General features: G+C 37.8%; 1 protein-coding gene across 4 annotated transcripts in view; it reads right to left on the reverse strand.

The window, feature by feature from the left end:
* Positions 1-22,355, reverse strand: part of ERCC8 (ERCC excision repair 8, CSA ubiquitin ligase complex subunit) — a 56,791-nt gene that overhangs the window by 11,655 nt on the left and 22,781 nt on the right. For all 4 annotated transcript variants that reach the window (XM_055422016.2, XM_055422017.2, XM_088827715.1 and 1 more), the window contains 6 exons: positions 21,026-21,107; positions 19,283-19,351; positions 17,746-17,812; positions 12,542-12,642; positions 11,275-11,399; positions 1,847-2,044 (listed from right to left, as the gene is read on the reverse strand). In XM_055422016.2, coding sequence (XP_055277991.2) covers positions 1,847-2,044; positions 11,275-11,399; positions 12,542-12,642; positions 17,746-17,812; positions 19,283-19,351; positions 21,026-21,107 — 642 coding nt within the window. The remainder of the gene's footprint in view (positions 1-1,846; positions 2,045-11,274; positions 11,400-12,541; positions 12,643-17,745; positions 17,813-19,282; positions 19,352-21,025; positions 21,108-22,355) is intronic.

Genomic DNA, 22,355 nt, shown 5'->3' on the forward strand with positions numbered 1-22,355 from the left:
GTGATTGATATTTCTCCCGGCAATCTTGATTCCAGCTTGTGCTTCTTCTAGCCCAGTGTTCCTCATGAGGTACTCTGCATATAAGTTAAATAAGCAGGGTGACAATATACAACCTTGACATACTCCTTTTCCTATTTGGAAACAGTCCATTGTTCCATGTCCAGTTCTAACTGTAGCTTCCTGACCTGCATACAGGTTTCTCAAGAGGCAGGAAAGTTATGACCAACCTAGAGAGCATATTAAAAAGCAGAGACATTACTTTGCCAACAAAGGTCCGTCTGGTCAAGGCTATGGTTTTTCCCGTGGTCATGTATGGATGTGAGAGTTGGACTGTGAAGAAAACTGAGCGCTGAAGAATTGATGTTTTTGAACTGTGGTGTTGGAGAAGACTCTTGAGAGTCCCTTGGACTGCAAGGAGATCCAACCAGTCCATTCTAAAGGAGATCAGTCCTGAGTGTTCATTGGAAGGACTGATGCTAAAGCTGAAGCTCCAACACTTTGGCCACCTCATGCGAAGAGTTGACTCACTGGAAAAGACTCTGATGCTGGGAGGGATTGGGGGCAGGAGAAGGGGACAACGGAGAATGACATGGCTGGATGGCATCACCGACTTGATGGAGGTGAGTTTGAGTGAACTCCAGGAGTTGGTGATGGACAGGGAGGTCTGGCGTGCTGTGATTCATGGGGTCGCAAAGAGTCAAACACGACTGAGCGACTGAACTGAACTGAACTGAATCTGTTATAATCCATACTTTGCTCACTCTCAGTCCAATCTTCCTAGCAGGAACATCTACTAGGAAGCTCTGATTTGGTGGAAAGCAATAGCTGGTAGTCAGAATACTTGAATTAAATAAAATCTTGGCTTTGTCTCTAGTGACTCTGGATAAGAAAAGTACTGTATTCTATGAATTTCTTTGAATGGATAATCACCCTCTGTCAATCTACTTGTAGATTTGAGGCAAGTTATATCACCCCCTGGTTGCTTTAGTGCTATTTTCCCAGAAGTAACACTAAAAATAGTTAATAAGTAGTACATCAGGACACTGGCCAATGAGAAGAGATAATGGACATAGAGTAGAAGCAGGGTTTTAAAGGTCCCTCTTAGTTACTGGGTTGAAGTGAGCTCTAGAAGGCTCCAGGAAATGAGGTGAAGCTGGAGGTCATGTAAGGGGCTTAGTACAGCAGCTATGTAACAAACTAAAGGATATGTGTTTGAGTATTTTAATAATGAATACTGCCATATAGATGTGTGCTAGCTGAAAACTAGCCCTGTATACCTTACTTCATAGTATCAGATACAGATTAAGTAAAACCTATTAATGAGTGACTGAATAGGTGATAAAGTCCCTCCAAGCAATAACCCATGGACGGAGGAGCCTGGCAGGCTACAGTCCATGGGGTTGCGAAGAGTTGGACACGACTGAGCAACTTCACTTTCACGCATTGGAGAAGGAAACGGCACTCCAGTATTCTTGCCTGGAGAATCCCAGGGACAGAGGAGCCTGGTGGGCTGCCGTCTATGGGGTCACACAGAGTCGGACATGACCGAAGTGACTTAGCAGCAGCAGCAGCAATAACCCATAATTTTCATTCTTTCGGTAATTAATTTTTATAAGCTTCATTTTCCTCATCTACAATGAAGGGAAAATCCCAACAACCTCTCGCTACACTGAAGAATCACTTAAAGGAGCATATGAGATAATCTATGCAAAAGTTCTATGGAGAAAACACTCTGTTTCATTGGTGAGACTAAAGAGAAAGGTTAAGATGTTAAAAAAACAAAACCCATAGGTTTTGGCAAGCGAGCTACCCGAACATTTTAAATTCCCCTAAGTATCACTCTTACCTGGAAATTAGACTGAAATACACAGCAGTCAACACTTTTATAGTGTCCCTTAAGCATAGTTATCTGTTCTCCAGAGTAAATTGTATAAACAGCAATGGTGCTACCATATGGTACAAAAACAAACTCTGAACTGCAGCCAGAGGAGACAGTGAATTTCAATCCCTTTCTACTATCATTATATACTTTTCCATAGTTGACCTGCAGGGTGTAAAAGAACAAAGTTACTTAAATATGAATTAAAAAGACAATAAAGACAATTATTTACTTAAAATATTATACTGTAGAAACAGCTCCAGTAAATCTAAAGAAAATGATCAGTGTCCTAATAGAAATAAGGACCAATGACATACATGTACATATTGGATGCAAGGGAAGTATAAATAGTAAAATGACCCACAAAAACAAATGTTCACATTTCAACCTTGATATAAATAAAAATGCAAATTAAGGTAACCGTGAAAAATCATTTTAGACAGTTTAGCAAAAATTTTAATAAACCATTAAGACACTCAACATTAGTACAAGTGAGGTAAATATGTAGATGGCACTGTAATTTGGTCATCCCTTCTAAAAGGCCAAATGGTTTATTATGCAATAAAATATAAAGTACACCTTAATATTGACACTTATGTATATATAAATACATTTTTGGAGAGAGAATAACTTTCTTTTTATACATATATAAAATACACATAACATAAAATTTATATATAAATATACATGTAACTAAATTTAAATATATAGTATAAAGAAAAAAATACATATAACATAAAATTTGCCATCTTAACCATATTTAAGTATGCAATTCAGTGACGTTAGGGCTTTCCAGGTGGCTTAGTGGTAGAGAATCCATATGCCAATGTAGGAAACGCAAGAGATGTGAGTTTGATTCCTGGGTCAGAGAGATCCCCTGGAGGAGGAAAGGACAACCCACTCCAGTATTCTTGCCAGGATAACCTCATGGACAGAGGAGCCTGGCGGGCTACTGTCCCTGGTGTCACAAAAAGTCCTACACGACTGACACACATCAGTGACGTAAAGTATATTTACACTGCTGGGCAACCAGCACTACCATCCATTTTCTATCTTGCAAAACTGAAATTCTGTACCCATTAAACAACAAAGATATTCTTACTCCTTGACCTAGTAACTACTACTGGGAATTCATCTTAGGCTAATAATTAAACAGCAAAAAGGTATATGCCCAGAGGAATTCAATGTGGCCTTATCTAGAATGGCAAAGTAATTGAGAACAGATGTAAATTCCTAAGAGTATTATATTAATTCTAGCTTATATAGCAGTTAAAAATTATGTTTGAAATTGTGTAGAAAATAGAAATAAAAGAACACAAATAGTACATATACTCTAATTGCAGCTTTATATAAAAAATTATATATCTGCAACAAAATAATAATTCTGCACCTGTACACCAAAGTTGCAAGCTCAACAACATTAGCATCACCTGCACAATTAGAAACAGAATTCCAGACCTTATCCCAACCTACTGAACTGCAATCTTCATTTTAACAAGATCCCCAGATGATCTGTAAGTTCATCAAAGTTTGAGAAGTTTTGGGCTAAAGAAATTGACAGGTTTACTTTCTGCTGATAATTTAGATAAGCTGCTTAATGTAAGTATAAAACCAGTATCTAATCATTGAGAATTATGAGTGAGATCACCAAAATCTCCCTTCACTATGGCTAATACTGGAGTTTAAACAGTGAGTGATTTGCCCTTTTCTCTTTTTCTAAAGGTTGGGTGGGAGTGGTGTATGTGTGTGTGTGCGTGCGTGTGCGTGTGTTTGTGCGCATGTGTATGTGTGAGGCTCAGAGGAATATGCAATGGTAATTATGGATACTACACTCAGCTTACGCACCATTGAGATTTACATGTGACAGAAATAAGCACATGTATTCAGCATTCCCACTGAAGGAGTGGGACAGTTAAATGTTAAAATGTTAAACTTACAACCAGTAGATTTGGGTTTCTGAAACCAACTCCACCCTCCTACCTTTTTTTTTGCCTCTTATGAGTAACGAATGACTTAACTTCTGAGTTTCATTCTTCTAATATATTAGAGGGAAATAACATTGTTTACCAGAGATTGTGAAAAATAAAAAGAAATAATGCCTAAGAGAAAACCTAGGATATGAAAGTATTCAGTGAGTCCCTAGATTGATTAATTCTTATATATTTAAAAGTATAACATTCCCCTACTTGTGTATTTTGATCCTTCATGTACAACAATGTGTAGAATAACATCAGGGTGGGAGGATGGAGAAAAAATACAACTAGCAGAAAAAGAAAAACCTCAACTAGCAATTTTCTGTTTCTCCTAGAAAAATTATGAACTGCTAGACTGTAATGGTATTCATACATCAGAACACCTACCTACAAAACTTATGTTCTTTCCATTATACCACATTCCATCCCAAATGTGAACTGGAAAGTGTTCAATGAGGTATAAATATTGAACTAGCTCACTAACTTCTGTCTGTGTTTTTAGGTGCTTCCCCTGCAATCCATCTTGCAACTTACTGTCCTATTAATCTTGGTAACTCACTGTTGTGACCAAATCATCTTTGGGCTCTAAACTATCAATACCTTTTCAACGTCTATGGAATGAAGCTCTAATAACAGATTAGGGGAAGGAGAGATCTACCATTTACTAAGTGCTTAGTGTCACACACTGTGCCAGGTAATTATCTAAGCTCCCCATTTTATGACTATAAGTATTTACCATAAAAAGCAGTGCGTGACAAATATCATACTATATATTATTATGAAAGTAAGTGAAGAAGAACTAAAAAGCCTCTTGATGAAAGTGAAAAAGAGTGAAAAGTTGGCTTAAAGCTCAACATTCAGAAAACTAAGATCATGGCATCCGGTCACATCACTTCATGGCAAATAGATGGGGAAACAGAGGAAACAGTGGCTGACTTTATTTTTTCAGGCTCCAAAATCACTGCAGATGGTGACTGCAGCCATGAAATTAAAAGACGCTTACCACTTGGAAGGAAAGTTATGACCAACCTAGACAGCATATTAAAAAGAAGAGACATTACTTTGCCAACAAAGGTCCATCTAGTCAAGGCTATGGTTTTTCCAGTAGTTATGTATGGATGTGAGAGTCAGACTATAAAGAAAGCTGAGTGCTGAAGAATTGATGCTTTTGAACTTTGGTATTGGAGAAGGCTCTTGAGAGTCCCTTGGACTGCAAGGAGATCTGACCAGTCCATCCTAAAGGAAATCAGTCCTGGGTGTTTACTGGAAGGACTGATGTTGAAGCTGAAACTCCAATACTTTGGCCACCTGATGCGAAGAGCTGACTCATTTGAAAAGACCCTGATGCTGGGAAAGATTGAGGGCAGGAGGAGAAGGGGACGACAGAGGATGAAATGGTTGGATGGCATCACCGACTCAATGGACATGAGTTTGGGTAGGTTCCAGGAGTTGGTGATGGACAGGGAGGCCTGACGTGCTGCAGCTCATGGGGTCGCAAAGAGTCAGACACGACTGAGTGACTGAATTGAACTGAAATGAATAGCAGGCTACTTTTGGTTATGATGTCTTCAAGTAGGTATGTATTGGCTTTGATAAGATTTTGATGGGGAGGAAAATTTCATAGATAGGATAGGATGATGGCAAATAACAATTCTCTATCTTATGAATTCCTTTTATTGCCCCAGAAATATATATATCTTGTCACTGAGTAAATACCTACAGTGATGCAGAGACTGTGTCATAAGGCAGCTCATTTCACTGTCAAACAACTATCAGCATAATTAGTGACAGGTGAGAAAGAACCCCTGGAGAAGAAAATAGCAAACCATTCCAGTAATCCTGCCTGGAGAATTTATGGACAGAGGAGCCTGGCAGGCTCCTACTCATAAAGAGTTGGACATGACTGAGCAAACAACACTTTCACTTTTCAACATTTACTGAATGTTAACATTTGCTGTAAGTATCAGACAATGTGTACTAAATATTTTACATGTATTATTTCATGTAATATGCAAAACAATACTATGAGACAGGCAGCATTATTAAACAAAAAGAAAACACTTAGAAAGGTTAAGTATTTCAAGCAAGGTCTCTTGGCTAGTAAACGACAGAATCAGAAACGAGTCTAGGTTACAGTAATCAAACAGTATGGTACTACACTGTTGTAAATTATTTTTCTTTCATTCCACTAAATGATGATCACAATCTACTGTAAAAGTGAGCACTAGGTACTGTGGAATCTTGTAAGCTAAACTAGAGGAGTTAAAGAGAGGTGGTGCCTGAGATGCATTTTGAAAGCTGAGAAGCAGCTAGCACAGAAGAGAGTATTCTAAAGCAAAGGCAGCAGTCTATGCGGCAGAATGGAAAGATGAGAAAGCCTGGCATATATATTTAAGACCTCTAAATAAGTCAATAGGGCTAAGGGCAGGGAAAAAATGGGGAAGTGGCAAGGTATAAAGATATAAAGCTGGTGAGTTAGAAGAGCCAGCTTATGAAGGCCTTGAGGACAGTAAGCAAAAACACTCAATTTTAATAACCTGAAAGTGTACTGACAAAACACTGAAAGACTTTCACTCAGAGATGAGTTTGGGAAAAGTTAGAAGGATGTGAAAGTAATTAAAGAGAGCAATCCTGAGGGTCCAGAGTAAGGCTGGAAAGGAAGACAACTATGAAAAAAATTAAGAAGAAATAATCAACAGGACCTGTAATTTGACTTAATTAGGAAGGTGGGATATAGAAAGGGAAGAATAAAGGACAGACTCCCAGTTTCTAGACATTGGTAACTGGGTGAATGACAACATCAGTAACTAAAACGGTAAATACCAGAATAGTTATTTTAAAATTTTGTTGTTGTGCCAAAAGCTATCTCTCTGTGAATTTTGCCTGTGGGTACGTGTTCTGTGCTCCAATGCAATGGTCTCCAGAGTGCAGGTGGCACCTCAAAGAGTCTGTAAGATGATCCACTAGGGTGTGAGAGGAAAATGTGAGAATTTGTTTCATTTTTAACTAAAAGAATAAGAAAGTAAGCTTTAATAAAATATATAGATTCACAACACTAGGTGTATATAGTTTTCAAATAATTATATATACATTAGAAGCAGGTACTTATACATTTTTCTCAAAATAGCAAGGGTACTACTCAGCAGGCAGCACCCTACAATGAAGATGGTTATCATTTATGATATGCCTATTACTCAGCAGGTTATGGTCCAACTCTTTACCTACTTCTGTTCTGCCCTTACAATGACTGTTTAGGTACATAATAATCCTGATTTACAAGATGGAGACATTGAAACTGACCATGCTGCTGCTGCTGCTGCTAAGTCACTTCAGTCGTGTCCGACTCTGTGTGACCCCATAGACGGAAGCCCACCAGGCTCCCCCGTCCCTGGGATTCTCCAGGCAAGAACACTGGAGTGGGTTGCCATTTCCTTCTCCAATGTGTGAAAGTGGAAAGTGAAAAGGGAAAGTGAAGTCGCTCAGTCGTGTCCGACCCTTAGCGACCCCACGGACTGCAGCCTACCAGGCTCCTCCATCCATGGGATTTTCTAGGCAATAGTACTGGAGTGGCTTGCCATTGTCTTCTCCGGAAACTGACCATAGTCCTTCATAAACTCACCTTAAATAAATGGCCTAATATCCCCAAGTTACTAAATGGCAGAAATGGAATTTATTTACTATTCTGTCTGACAGCCCGTTAAATGTTTAAAGACAGTGTTTTCCCTGAGAATTACTTTTCTGGGATCAGTGTCTCAATTCTTTTAAGTGTCTTTGTAGGTGAGTTTCTGGGCTACTGTAGTAATTTTACATGAATGACTTTTTCTCTGATCAAGTCCTTTTTAAAATGTATTATTCATTATAATGGCTTCCCTGGTGGCTCAGACAGTAAAGAATCCACCTGCAATGCAAGAGACCAGGGTTTAATCTCTGGTTTGGAAAGATCCTCTGGAGATGGGAATGGCTACCCAATCCAGTATTCTTGCCTAGAGAATTTCATGAACAGAGGAGCCTGGTGGGCTACAATCCATGGGGTAACAAAGAGTTGGACATGACTGAGCAACCAACATACATCCATCATAAACACACTATTCAAAATATGGACTTCTAGCAAAAATCCAGAGTATGAGTATCACCTTCAAGAAGGAGAGAAAAATGGAATAAAACCACATTAACAATTTATATATATACTCACTACCATTTATAACGTTCACCTTTGATGCACATGTCAACTTACTTTTCCAAAGTGACACTGTCACTTCTCCACTCCAAAGCCTTGAGCAGCTTTCCATTTCACCCACAAAAAAAGCCAAAGCCCTTATAAAGGGCTACAAGCCTACAAGATCTGGTATACTGTTCCTTCTGGGCCTCATCTCCTATTACTCTCTCCTCTGCTTACTCTAGTCTAACATAAGAGCCACATACATGCTCCTTGGGTATCCCAAGCATGCTTCTGCCTCAAGGTCTTTGTACTTTCTTCGTTCTTCCTGGAATGCTTTCCCTCCCAGAAGTTGGATGACTCACTCCTTCATTTCCTTCAGGTCAAATGTCACCTTCTGAGTGAGACCTAAGTTGACTGCCCTATATAAAACATCAACTCCAACTTTCCATATTTTCTATGTTCCTTTTCTTGCTTTGCTTTTCTTCACAGAACTTGCTGTGCTGTGCTGTGCTGTGCTTAGTTGCTCAGTCATGTCAGACTCTTTGCAACCCCATGGACTGTAGCCTGCTGGACTCCTCTGTCCATGGGGATTCTCCAGGCAAGAATACTGGAGTGGGTTGCCATGACATCCTCCAGGGGATCTTCCTAACCCAGGGATTGAACCCAGGTCTCCTGCATTGTAGGTGGACTCTTTACCATCCAAGCCACCAGGGAAGCCCCTTCAAAGCACTTATCGCACATAATATATATTTTACCAATCCATCCATCCATCCATTTATCCATTGCTTGAATGATGGATGTCTTCCTTTCTCTCCCTGGAAGGCAAGCTCCACAAGGATGGAACTTTTCTATGTTTGTCTACTGTATAGTATTGCCTGGCATATAGGAAGTACTCAGTAAATACTTATTAAACAAATTAATACAACGAGAAAAGGAAGGAATGACCTAATTAGGGAAATGTACAAATAATGAACAGGTTAGTCTAAATGAGACCTTGCAATGCCTGTATTTTCAGCCTGGGACATGATGGAGAAACACTTTATAAAGAATAAGAGGGATTAGCAAACTCTAAAGTAATCTAGCACAAACAATTCTGACTTTAAAGGTAGTTTTTAATAATAAAAGTAATACATAGAATATCTAAGAGAGGATTAGCTAGAAAGGATGAAAGGAAGGAATATGATTTAACATTAATATGAACTTTAAGGTAGTTAATAAATGCTTTAAGGGATCTGGGTATAATCAGCATTATGGTAACAGTGGAATCTAGAGTCACACTGTTGTTTTCTAGCTAGGTAAACTCAGACAAGTTACCTAATTTTATGTCTTATTTTATTCATGTGTAAAATAGATATTATAATAACATTATGATAATAAGAACCTTCAGAGTGTTGATGTGGTCATTAAATAAGACCATATATAGTCTGGCCTATACAGTAAAAGATAATTTTTATTAGCATAGTAACTAGGATATAAGTGCTTGATACATATTAGCTTTTAGTATTATCACCAAATTAAAAACTTTTGGAAGCCTATTCTGAAAGTTACTAAAACAAGAGGTACATCTGGTAAGGACCATAACATAAAGTACTAAAAATTAATTACCACATAAGAATCTAGCACTTTCATGGGAAAGCTGTGGAGAAAAGGGAACCACACTGTTGGTGAGAATGTACATTGGTGCAGCCACAATGGAAAACAGTACGGCTGTTCCTTAACAAACTGAAAATAGAGTTATCATATGATCCAGTAACTCCACTCCTAGACATATATCTGGAAAAGAAGAAAATGCTAATTCAAAAATATACACACACCCCAATATTCATAGTGCAACTATTTATAGTAAGACACAGAAGCACACTAAATGTCCACCGACAGATGAATGGATAAAGAACATGTGAGATATACACACAACCACACACTAGAATATTCAGTTCAGTTCAGTTCAGTCGCTCAGTCGTGTCCGACTCTGCGCGACCCCATGAATCACAGCACGCCAGGCCTCCCTGTCCATCACCAACTCCCGGAGTTCACTCAAACTCATGTCCACAGAGTCGGTGATGCCATCCAGCCATCTCATTCTCTGTCGTCCCCTTCTCCACCCCCAACCTTTCCCAGCATCAGAGTTTTTTCCAGTGAGTCAACTTGTCGCATGAGGTGGCCAAAGTATTGCAGTTTCAGCTTTAGCATCAGTCCTTCCAATGAACACCCAGGATTGATCTCCTTTAGAATGGACCAGTTAGATCTCCTTGCAGTACAAGGGACTCTCAAGAGTCTTCTCCAACACCACAGTTCAAAAGCATCAATTCTTTGGCGATCAGCTTTCTTCACTAGAATATTACTCAGCCATAAAAAAAATGCCATTTGCAGCAACAAGGAAGAACCTAGGGATTACCATACTAAGTGAAGTGAGTCAAAGATAAATATTATATGCTATCATTTACATGTGGATTCTACAAAATTATACAAATAAACTTATTTACAAAACGGAAACAGACCCACAGAAAACAGTCATGGTTACCAAAGAGAGGGTGAGGTGGGGTGGGGCGGGGCAGATTTATTAGATGTAGGGGATTGATAGATGTTGCTGTTGTTGTTAATAGATTAATAGATACACACCACCATATATAGAATATATAAACAACAAGGATTTACTATACAGCACAGGGTACTGTATATAATATCTTATAATAACCTATAAAGGAAAAGAATTGAAAAAATAGATATATACAGATATATACATATGTTTAAGTGAATCACTTTGCTATACACCTGAAACTAACACAAAATTGAAATAAACTACATTTCAAATAAAAAAAAGAATCCAGCACTTTTAGAACACATCTACCCCAGTATTAAAAGTGCCACACATTTTGCTATTATAACATTCATTTTGGATTTTGCTTACAAGTCAGATACAGTATAAAATTCGACTATTTAACTATATAGCTTTAATTTATATCAGTTGTTCTCAATCTTTTATTCTTCTTCAACATACTTAAGAGACCTGGCACATTCCCATTATGCACAGTGGCTCAGAAGAGCAGTGATTCTCCACTAAGTGAGGAGAGTGTAGTGGGGGTAAGGTGGAATGGATTGTCTGGAGTTGAGAATTACTAGTTCACTAATGGAAACATAATATAAAATGAAAGCTATGACTCAGAGGCAAGAAACAAAGTTAAATCTACAGAAAAACACCAAGTGTATGTCACAGATCCATTTCTTTACATCCAAAAGGTTCAAAGTACTTAAAAATGTCTTACTAGTGTATTTTCTCCATTGGAACTATTCCAGAGCCTCATTCGATTATCTGTGCCAACAGTGAGTAGGTGAAGACCATCACTTGTAAAACATAAGCCGTTAACCTTTCCATTATGAGCAGTGTTTGCTGCAACGAAAAACACAATTCAGATTATCTCTTCCTATAAATTCAACACAGGTCATGCTTGATGACATAGTTATTAAATATATTAAACACATTAAGGACATAATGTCCTTTAAACACAGTAAAGGACAACTATCTGAACTACTTAAAATGCAAAGTTGATTATATTTAAAATTATTTAAATACATACAAATGTTTAAGTGAATCACTTTGCTGTACACCTGAAACTAACACAAAATTGAAATAAACTACATTTCAATTAAAAAAAATTATTTGAATATGATAAGCTATACAATTAGAACCATAATAATAGAGGAAAACAGGAAAACCAAAGGGAAAAAAATGTTGCCGAATAAAATTTTTCTTCAGGAAGTAAGCTGTGCTATTAAACCTAATTAAATACAGAAACTAACAGTAAAATTTTAAATTAAATACCTTTTAAACTTCTTATATATTAATATTCTATTTTCAACCTAAAAATCACTTCATGGACTATTAAAAATCAATAATATCAGTATTTCCTTCTTAAAGATAACTGTTCCAGTCTCAATCAAAAATGATACTACTTTCAAAATGAACAGTTTTAAGAATGCATAATCCTCAATAGTCTGATTAACTTAATTTAAAAGATTATTAAAACAAACATAGGCTTTAAATAGTTCATCTGAATGTATTTCTGGACCAAATTTAATTCTAAATCAGAATTTTAATCTACATAGAAATTACACTCTGTTGTAAAAATGCCATTGAATTACTTTGTCTCCTAGATTGCAGCGGACTCAAATTTCATACAACCACAAATTTTATTGTGACAAACTTGCCACAAAATGTTACCATTCCTTTATTATAACTTCCTAAACGGTACTGAATTTGCATTATTAGTTGGCCTCATGTGAGCAAAAAAAGAGTTTCTACCAATACATTAAAAAATTTAGGAACAGAAGGAATGACATACTTGTATTTTGAAGAAAGACAACCATAATTAGTTGATATAAATTTAGAAATTGATTCATTGTGAATGCATTTTTAAAAAAATATAAAATCTATAGTTTGTCAACATCTATTTATTATCTGGTTTCAATTCAAATTTTTCAATATAAAAATATGTCAACATCACATTCGCATATTAATGCATTTTTCATTACCTGATTCAGCTGCTTGCGACTTTTTCCCATTATGCTGATCAAGAGTTATCAAGCATCCTGATGCTCTCCTCACATCCCATAATTTTGCTCTACTGTCAGCACTGAGAGGAAATAAATGTTACATTGACATATAGCTAGGATAAGGACTCTACTCCTCACCCACCTTTCCTGTATTATTGGCATACAGAATCTCAGTATATTAGCACAAATGCATTTGTATATTTGGGTGGCTATACTTTTGCCTTTCCAGCAAATATCCAATAGTCAATAGAAGCACAAAGAAGTGAAAAAGCAGAAAAAATAGTAAACTCTTTTAAATCACAAGGGATTCTGTTGCTCTTTCTGTTGTTTTTAATGACATGAGCATCCTCCTCTCCAAAGACAAGACAGGCTAAGAGCTTTTTTCCTTGGTAAGTTTGCTGCTAAATCCCCATATCCTTTCTACTGTTTGTTATTCAAATGTTTACAGAATCATGCAGCGAACTAATTTCACTCTGCTTAAGAATTCATTTGGTAGGAATGGTTTTTCTTTTTATATGAAAAAAAAACTGAAAATAAGGTGAAAAATAAGGACAATATATTTTTGATTTCCTGTACTCAAATCAATCTTTGCCAAAACAAAGGAAATACATTTAATGTCTCCTAGAATTAGAGACTTATTTGCATTTTACTTCAAGTGAAAATAAAAAGGTAAAATCGTGATCATAAATCAATTTCAGCTTCTAAACTACTCCTAAGGAAAACATAAATCAGTTCAAGTATGCTATCATATCCTCACAAAGCCCTTAATAATATTTTAACCCATTGGGTTTATCTAGGCCATTTTAATCAAGAAGAGCATTACACTGCATTTTATAAGGCTATTTCTCATTTAAAAATCTTTTAAAATGTATATATACTGGGTTTATCTCTTTCTATAACTTTGATTCTTTTCACAGATCATAAGCAAACCCAGCCAACTGGAATAGCTGGCAAAAAGCTATTTTTCTTTCCCATTCTCAATTTGGTTTTCTTTCTTTACAATAGGGGATTAGGTCTGCAATGGTATGAGTCTGAAGACGGAAGTCTCTTCTGAAACATTAGATCTGGACCTATCTGACTCCTAATACTGACTACCAGGTCCATTCTGGAACTGATTTGAATTCCTGGGGTACTCTGAGAATTGAAAGCCTCTAAGCTTCTCTCTTGATTTGAGGAAAACCAAATTAGCAAAGAACAATGTAAATCCACTCTAGCATGGAACACAACCAACGCCTAGCTCCTCACCTTCACACCTCTTCAGCAACCTCTTGTGGCTACACTGGGGCTTCCTTGATGGCTCAGACGGTAAATAAACTGCCTGCAATGCAGATCAGGGTTTGATCCCTGGGTCAGGAAGATCCCCTGGAGAAGGGAATGGTACCCCACTCCAGTATTCTTCCCTGGAGAATTCAATTCCATAGATAGATAGAGGATTCTATGGCTACAGTCCATGGGATCGCAAAGTCAGACACTGAGAGACTAATACTTTTACTTTCACTTTGTGGCTACATACTAGACTTTATTCTACTTCAGAAATTACAAATTTCAATTTCACAATCTGCAAACTATTAACACAAATTTCTCTGGGGACTAAACTCTGACAGAGGAGGGCTGGCAACTTTACAAAAATACAGATACATTTCTTTATAAACCTAAAAAAGTAGCTTTTCTAATAATTCTTCTGCAAAAAGTTTTATTAAAATGTCTAAAAGGGAATGCCAAAGAATGCTCAAACTACCGCACAACTGCACTCATCTTACACGCTAGTAAAGTCATGCTCAAAATTCTCCAAGCCAGGCTTCAGCAATATGTGAATCGTGAACTTCCAGATGTTCAAGCAGCTTTTAGAAAAGGCAGAGGCACCAGAGATCAAATTGCCAACATCCGCTGGATCATGGAGAAAGCAAGAGAGTTCCAGAAAAACATCTATTTCTGCTTCATTGACTATGCCAAAGCCTTTGACTGTGTGGATCACAATAAACTGTGGAATAGTCTGAAAGAGATGGGAATCCCAGACCACCTGACCTGCCTCTTGAGAAACCTGTATGCAGGTCAGGAAGCAACAGTTAAAACTGGACATGGAACAACGGACTAGTTCCAAATAGGAAAAGGAGTACGTCAAGGTTGTATATTGTCACCCTGCTTATTTAACTTATATGCAGAATACATCATGAGGAACGCTGGGCTGGAAGATGCACAAGCTGGAATCAAGATTGCTGGGAGAAATATCAATCACCTCAGATATGCAGATGACACCACCCTTATGGCAGAAAGTGAAGAGGAACTCAAAGGCCTTTTGATGAAAGTGAAAGAGAAGAATAAAAAGGTTGGCTTGAAGCTCAACATTCAGAAAACAAAGACCATGGCATCTGGTCCCATCACTTCATGGGAAATAGATGGAAAAACAGTGGAAACAGTGTCAGACTTTATTTTTTTGGGCTCCAAAATCACTTCGGATGCTGACTGCAGCCATGAAATTAAAAGACGCTTGCTCCTTGGAAGGAAAGTTATGACCAGCCTAGATAGCATATTAAAAAGCAGAGACATTACTTTGCCAACCAAGGTCCGTCTAGTCAAGGCTATGGTTTTTCCCATGGTCATGTATGGATGTGAGAGTTGGACTTTGAAGAAAGCTGATCACCGAAGAATTGATGCTTTTGAACTGTGGTGCTGGAGAAGACTCTTGAGAGTCCCTTGTACTGCAAGGAGATCCAACCAGTCCATTCTAAAGGAGATCAATCCTGGGTGTTCATTGGAGGGACTGATGCTAAAGCTGAAACTCCAATACTTTGGCCACCTCATGCGACGAGTTGACTCACTGGAAAAGAGTCTGATGCTGGGAGGGATTGGGGGCAGGAGGAGACGGCGACGACAGAGAATGAGATGGTTGGATGGCATCACCGACTCGATGGACATGAGTTTGAGTGAACTCCGGGAGTTGGTGATGGACAGGGAGGCCTGGCGTGCTGTGGTTCATGGGGTCGCAAAGAGTCGGACACGACTAAGCGACTGAACTGAACTGAACTGATATCAAAATTTGATTACTACTTCCTATCCCTTCAAGTCTCAAAATTTTCTGTTTGACACTCATGTGTCTATCTCATTAGGTCATTGATCCCTCCTATGAGCCTTCTAGTGATTTTATTTTGTTCCTTATACCCATGATTTCAACAATTTTTAGACAATTGTTAAGTTTGTGTCATTCACTGTTTTAATTTCTGTGTCATAGCACAGCTGTGAGCTACACCTTCAACAAAGCACACAATACTGACCAGCAATCCTATATGCCCCTAATCAGCTCCCTCTTCCATTTATTAAAACTGCTACTTCAAACCTTTACTACCTTCTCTGAAAACTGCATCCATGTATTTTCAATAGATGACATCAAGTTCTAAAATACAAGAAGCTGGTTTGCATTTCTTGAACTCTGCCAAAGTCACAAATTTAATTGTATTGACACTTACTATTTCGTCCTTCCATGTCGTCATGGTGCCCTTCATGTGCCAGATCAAGTGTCCCCCTTCTAACAGGACCCTTGATATTATCTTTGCCTGTCTATTCAAGGTCCTGATATACCAATTATTCTCTCCATTTCTTATCTTCACTAACTTCTCTCCACCAATACTCTTCCCTCAGCATTCAAATATACAAGACTCTTCCTTCCAGCAAACAAAACTCCCAAACCCCATGATCCTCAACAGTTAAGTGCTCTTGTTCTTCCTTCCCATACTGAACCTCTCAGAGACGTACCTCTATTAAAGCATTTTTCAGGATGTCCTGCAATCACTGATTTTTCTGACTATACTCCCTCACTAGACTATTACCTTCTTGGAGGGACTCTGCCCGTGTTACCTCTGCGTCCCTCGTACAATGCTTGGCACATGACAGGAATCATTAATTGTCAATAAATTGAATCAATGAATGTGGATGGAAATGATGAATCAGATTTAAAATAATTTTGTGTTAAAGAAAATGAATTAAAATGCTACTAATTTTAAATTAACTTATATGCAGAGTACATCATGAGAAACGCTGGGCTGGAAGAAGCACAGGCTGGAATCAAGATTGCTGGGAGAAATATCAATAACCTCAGATATGCAGATGACACGAACTTTATGGCAGAAAGTGAAGAGGAACTAAAGAACCTCTTGATGAAAGTGAAAGAGGAGAGTGAAAATGTTGGCTTAAAGAGCAACATTCAGAAAACTAAGATCATGGCATCTGGTCTCATCACTTCATGGGAAATAGATGGGGAAACAGTGGAAACAGTGTCAGACTTTATTTTGGGGGGCTCCAAAATCACTGCAGATGGTAATTGCAGCCATGAAATTAAAAGATGCTTACTTCTTGGAAGGAAAGTTATGACCAACATAGCATATTAAAAAGCAGAGACATTACTTTGCCAACCAAGGTCCGTCTAGTCAAGGCTATGGTTTTTCCAGTGGTCGTGTATGGATGTGAGAGTTGGACTGTGAAGAACGCTGAGCGCTGAAGAATTGATGCTTTTGAACTGTGGTGCTGGAGAAGACTCTTGAGAGTCCCTTGGACTGCAAGGAGTTCCAACCAGTCCATTCTAAAGGAGATCACTCCTGGGTGTTCATTGGAAGGGCTGATGTTGATGCTGAAACTCCAGTACTTTGGCCACCACCATGCGAAGAGTTGACTCCTTGGAAGAGTCTGATGCTGGGAGGGATTGGGGGCAGGAGGAGAAGGGGATGACAGAGGATGAGATGGCTGGATGGCATCACCGACTTGATGCACGTGAGTTTGAGTGAACTCCAGGAGTTGGTGATGGAAAGGGAAGCCTGGCGTCCTGTGATTCATGGGGTCGCAAAGAGTCGGACACGACTGAGCAACTGAACTGAACTGAATTTTAAATTAACAGAGTGCTACACTTTTGTATGCAAAAATGACACACACAGTGTTTCATAGGTAGTATTAGGAGATTTGCCTTGCTACACAGATTCAGTTTTTACCTGTTTTTAAAAGCATCTTCAAGTTGGATAGTCAGGATTAGGATCATGATGAATAGAAAGATTTTTTTTGGTAATATGAATTAAAATCTTTAACTCAATTATTTTTCAGGACTTACTTAACAGGTAAATATGTACCTAACAGAAAACAACCTTTTCAAATGCTTATCCTTAATTATTAATCTCAAACCCAAATAGTTTGCATTTTACCTTGCAGTTGCCAAGATATATTCATAACGTGGTGACCAGGAAACTGCCAGTATTTCTTGTCTGTGACCTGCAAAATAACTGTATATAATGACTTGCATTTTCAAATCTTTTGAAATATCAAAAGATATAGTGTAACTAACTTTGCCTGATTATAAAGAAAGCACAGACTAAATTTTAAAAGTAAACTGATATAATCATTTTTTCACATTTACAATAATCAATATTTAAATACTAATGTGAAGTCTACAGGACATTCCTCACATATGGTATTTTATTATAAAAGGCTTGGGTTTGCTTTGGAAAGAATAGCCAAAGCAAGTAAGTCTGTCTTTTTAAATATAGCTGCTGGCCTAGTCGGAGAAGGCAATGGCAAGCCACTCCAGTACTCTTGCCTAGAAAATCCCATGGATGGAGGAGCCTGGTAGGCTGTAGTCCGTGGGGTCGCTAAGAGTTGGACACGACTGAGCAACTTCACTTTCACTTTTCACTTTCACACATTGGAGAAGGAAATGGCAACCCACTCCAGTGTTCTTGCCTGGAGAATCCCAGGGATGGGGGGGCCTGGTGGGCTTCCGTCTATGGGGTCACACAGAGTCAGACACGACTGAAGTGACTCAGCAGCAGCAGTAGCAGCAGCTAGCCTAATAGGTCAGTCCATCAATAAATGACATAGCTCAAGCTTACTTATGTATCTCTACAACAAAATCCCTGCAACAGGCCATACAAGACAAACATTCTGAAGGCTAAAAATGTTTCCTAACTTTTTTCAGAAAGTTGTAGCAGAAAAAATTATTTTAGTTCATGATTATAAAAAATATTTATATAAAAATTTTTGTCTAGAGCACAAGTGATAAGTTCATAGGACAAGTGAATTCAGCATTTTAAGTCATTTCTACCTAACTATTAAAATTATATATTTTCATCTACTTAGTGTATTTCATAGAGGTTCATAATATAAAACAGATGTTATCCATCTCATCAAGTTTTCCTAATATATTTACTATGTGTTTCTCAGAGATACAAATGGAATTTCTGAATTACATCCTATTTTTTTCACTGTTTAGAATTAGACAATCTAATCCTGATAAAAAAAAGTAGCAAAAATAATTTAAGTTGGTAAACCTTTACCAAATTTTATTTCAACATTTTTTCTAAAATATTTTTATTGAGAAAAGAAGTACCTAAACATTAAGAACGTCTACTCAGCCAGAACAATATTAAATAATGCTCATAGAGACAGCTGTACTGATGTAAGTTTCATAAGTAATTCATTTTTTTCAATGTAGAAATAACACAACGTTTTGAGTTTCACTTTCTGTATCCTTTAAGATTCCCCTGCAGCCATTGTTCATATAAATGTCTCCTAAATAGTTTAGTTTTATAAGAATAATGCACAGAAGGGTCTTTATTTCCCTGTTGACTTCTAACAGCTAGCACAAAATACATCAGTCATGTCCTTTACAAAGACTGCATTGTTAGTAATGTTTCATTTTACTGAATGGTTTACTCAAAGTAGTTGTCGTTTCAAATAAAATACCCTGTAGAATATGGGAACAGGATCCAGACTTCAAGTCACAAAGTTGTACTTTGGGTCCTCTAGTACCAACTGTAAAAACAAAAAAATGGTTTAAGATAATTTAATTATAAATGATCACCAAAAGGAAATAAGAAACTACCATTATGAATCATTACATTTTTACTTGCAGAAATATAAAAATGTATGTTAATAATATACTTTAGTTTTTTATGTTTATATCTAGAAAATTATTTTAGCTGTAATCATGTCAGTACTAATATTACTCTATTATTCTCTATTACTCCATTATTATTTTTTAATATTTTCGCAAAGAGTTGGACACGACTGAGCGACTGAACTGAACATTGAAATAATTATAGATTCACAGGAAGCTGCAAAGACAGTGCAAAGAGGCCCTATGTCCCCTTCACCCAGGCTTTTCCAATGGTTCTATGTTGGGTAACTATAGCACAGTATCAAAACCAGGAAATGTGGTACAATGTGTGTATAATTCTATGTTATTTTATCACTTAAATCATTTTAATAGCTTAGCTGTTCCATGTTAATAATATACTTCTAAATCACTAGTAGATGAAAACAGATTCACAGAAACTCTGGACACAGACTGAGTGAGCCTCAAAGACGAGTTAGTGCCCAAACTCTTTACAGATGAAGCAGCTGACTGATGTCCGGAGGTGAGGAGACTCATGTAGTGCCACAGAAATAATATCACAGGGACCCGATGCCTGATACCAGAGAAATATTTTTTCATCTTCACACGTGAAAATTTTTGTTGTAGGTGCTTTCATAAAAATGGATGTTTAATTTGAATCATACATTCTCAGAGAGAAGGAAGTAATTTCTTTGTTTTCCTGTGTTGACTGAAAAGGCTGCCAAATCTTGTTTACATAGAATCTTTGAACTTCGGTGGTTTAAAAAAATTCTTTAAAGTGAAAGTCGCTCAGTTATATCCAACTCTTTGCGACCCCACAGATTATACAGTCCATGGAATTCTCCAGGAAAGAATACTGGAGTGGGTAGCCTTTCCCTTCTCCAGGGAATCTTCCAAACCCAGGCCTCCCGCATTGCAGGCGGATTCTTTATCAGCTGAGCTACCGGGGGAAAAAAAGTAATTCTCAAGGGAACAGAAATGTGCTTTCTTTCTTAAAAACACCCCACAAATGATACTGGCTTTCATAATTTTATTTTTACTTATTTATATATTTACTTTTCGGCTGTGCTGGGTCTTTTATGCTGCACGGCCTTTTTCTCTACTCTCGAGATGCAGTGTGCAAGCTTTTCTTGCAGTGGCTTCTCTTGTTGCAGAGCACTGGCTCTAGGTGCACAGGCTTCCAGTGAGAGCTCAGCAGCTGTGGTTCCCAGGCTCTAGAGCACAGGCTCAACAGTTGTGGCACATGTGCTTAGTTGCTCTGTGGCCTGTGGAATCCTCCTGGACTAGGGATTGAACCCATGCCTCCTGCACTGGCAGGCAGATTCTATACCACTGAGCCACCAGGGAAATCCCAGAAATGAGTTTTCTTAGTTTTCAAATCCTAGCCACTCTGAAATCTAGCATGGTGCCTGACTTGTACAGTATCTGTTAAATGGAATGAATATAAATAGTAATATGTATTTAAGTTTTTGTTTTTTTTTAAAGAATTGTGATCTTCATCTGAGTTAAAATGTTTATATCAAAACTAACTAGATATTAAAAGGGAAAAAGTTTTCAGTATGTTAAAAAAACAAAAGAACACAAATACAAACCTGCTACCAAACAGTGCTTGGTGGCGACCGGAGACATATGATGACTATAAACTGTTTCTTCAAAATTAAATACATCGGCAATCTGATAATCAAAAGGCATTTAAGATAAGTATAATCACAAAAGCAGCAAATTTTCTATTTACTTATTGTCACACTGTTAGTAATTTTTAAATTGTTAGCAATTTATTTTTCTCTAATAAATTCCAGAGATTAAGACAAGATAACCTTCTGGTTCACTATCTTCCTTTCGGCTCCATTCTGGAGAACTTCAGCACCTACAAAAACGATCTAGTCAGTACTCTGCCTCTCAGTTCACATAATCTCAGCTACCACACCCGGGACACTCTCCCCACCTAAAACTGCTCCTCTTTTGAAATCACATATTTCAGTTACATATGACCAGAATTTTATATCATTTCGGCTCCCCCAACCACCTCTAAGACATGCAAACAAAGCCCAGCAGCCCTATCAGTTCCTCCTGTCTTCACTTTTCCTCCTTCAGCTTGGATTCCAAGGTTGAATGCTCTAGCTCCAGGATCTTCAACTCCTTTGCCATAATCATCTCACCTGTCAAGAACTCAGCCCTGGATGACTCCAAATGTCTGCCTTCTGTCCACCTATATCCAGGTTTAACTACACCAGAGGTCAACAAACTTTTTTAGTAAAGGGTCAGATTGTAAATATTTTGGGCTTTGAAGACCAACTACTCATTTCTGTCACTTCAGTGTCAAAGTTGCCACAGACAATAAATGAGCATGTCTGTGTTACAATAACACTTTGTTTACAAAAAAGAGTCCATGAGAAGCCTTGGCCGAGAGCCTAGACTTGGCCTATTGGCTGCAGTTAGCTGACCTCTGCCTCATGAAGGTGAAGAAAACCTTATAATAGGGCAGACTGCATGCATGCTCAGTCGCTGCAGTTGTGTCTGACTGTTGGTGATCCTGTGGACTATAGACCACCAGGCTCCTCTGTCCATGGGATTTTCTAGGCAAGAATACTGGAGTACGTTGCCACTTTCTTCTCCGGGGGAACTTCCCAACCCACAGAGAGACAGAAACCGCGTCTCTTCACTAATCTCTCTTCACTAATCGTCAGGAAAATGCAAATCAAAACCACAATGAGATATCACCTCACATCTGTTAGAATATCTATCATCAAAAAGAGAGAACGTTGGCAAGGATATGTAGAAAAGGAAACCTCTGTGATTATTAGAGGGAATATAAATTAGTGTAGCCCTTATAGAAAACAATATGGAGGTTCCTCAAAATTAGAATCATATGATCCAGTAATCCCACTTGTGGGTATATATCCAAAGGAAATGAAATCACTG

This window comes from Moschus berezovskii, chromosome 18 (assembly GCF_049115385.1).
Source record: "Moschus berezovskii isolate FMDL1 chromosome 18, NW_MosBer_1.0, whole genome shotgun sequence".
NCBI lineage: Eukaryota > Metazoa > Chordata > Mammalia > Artiodactyla > Moschidae > Moschus > Moschus berezovskii.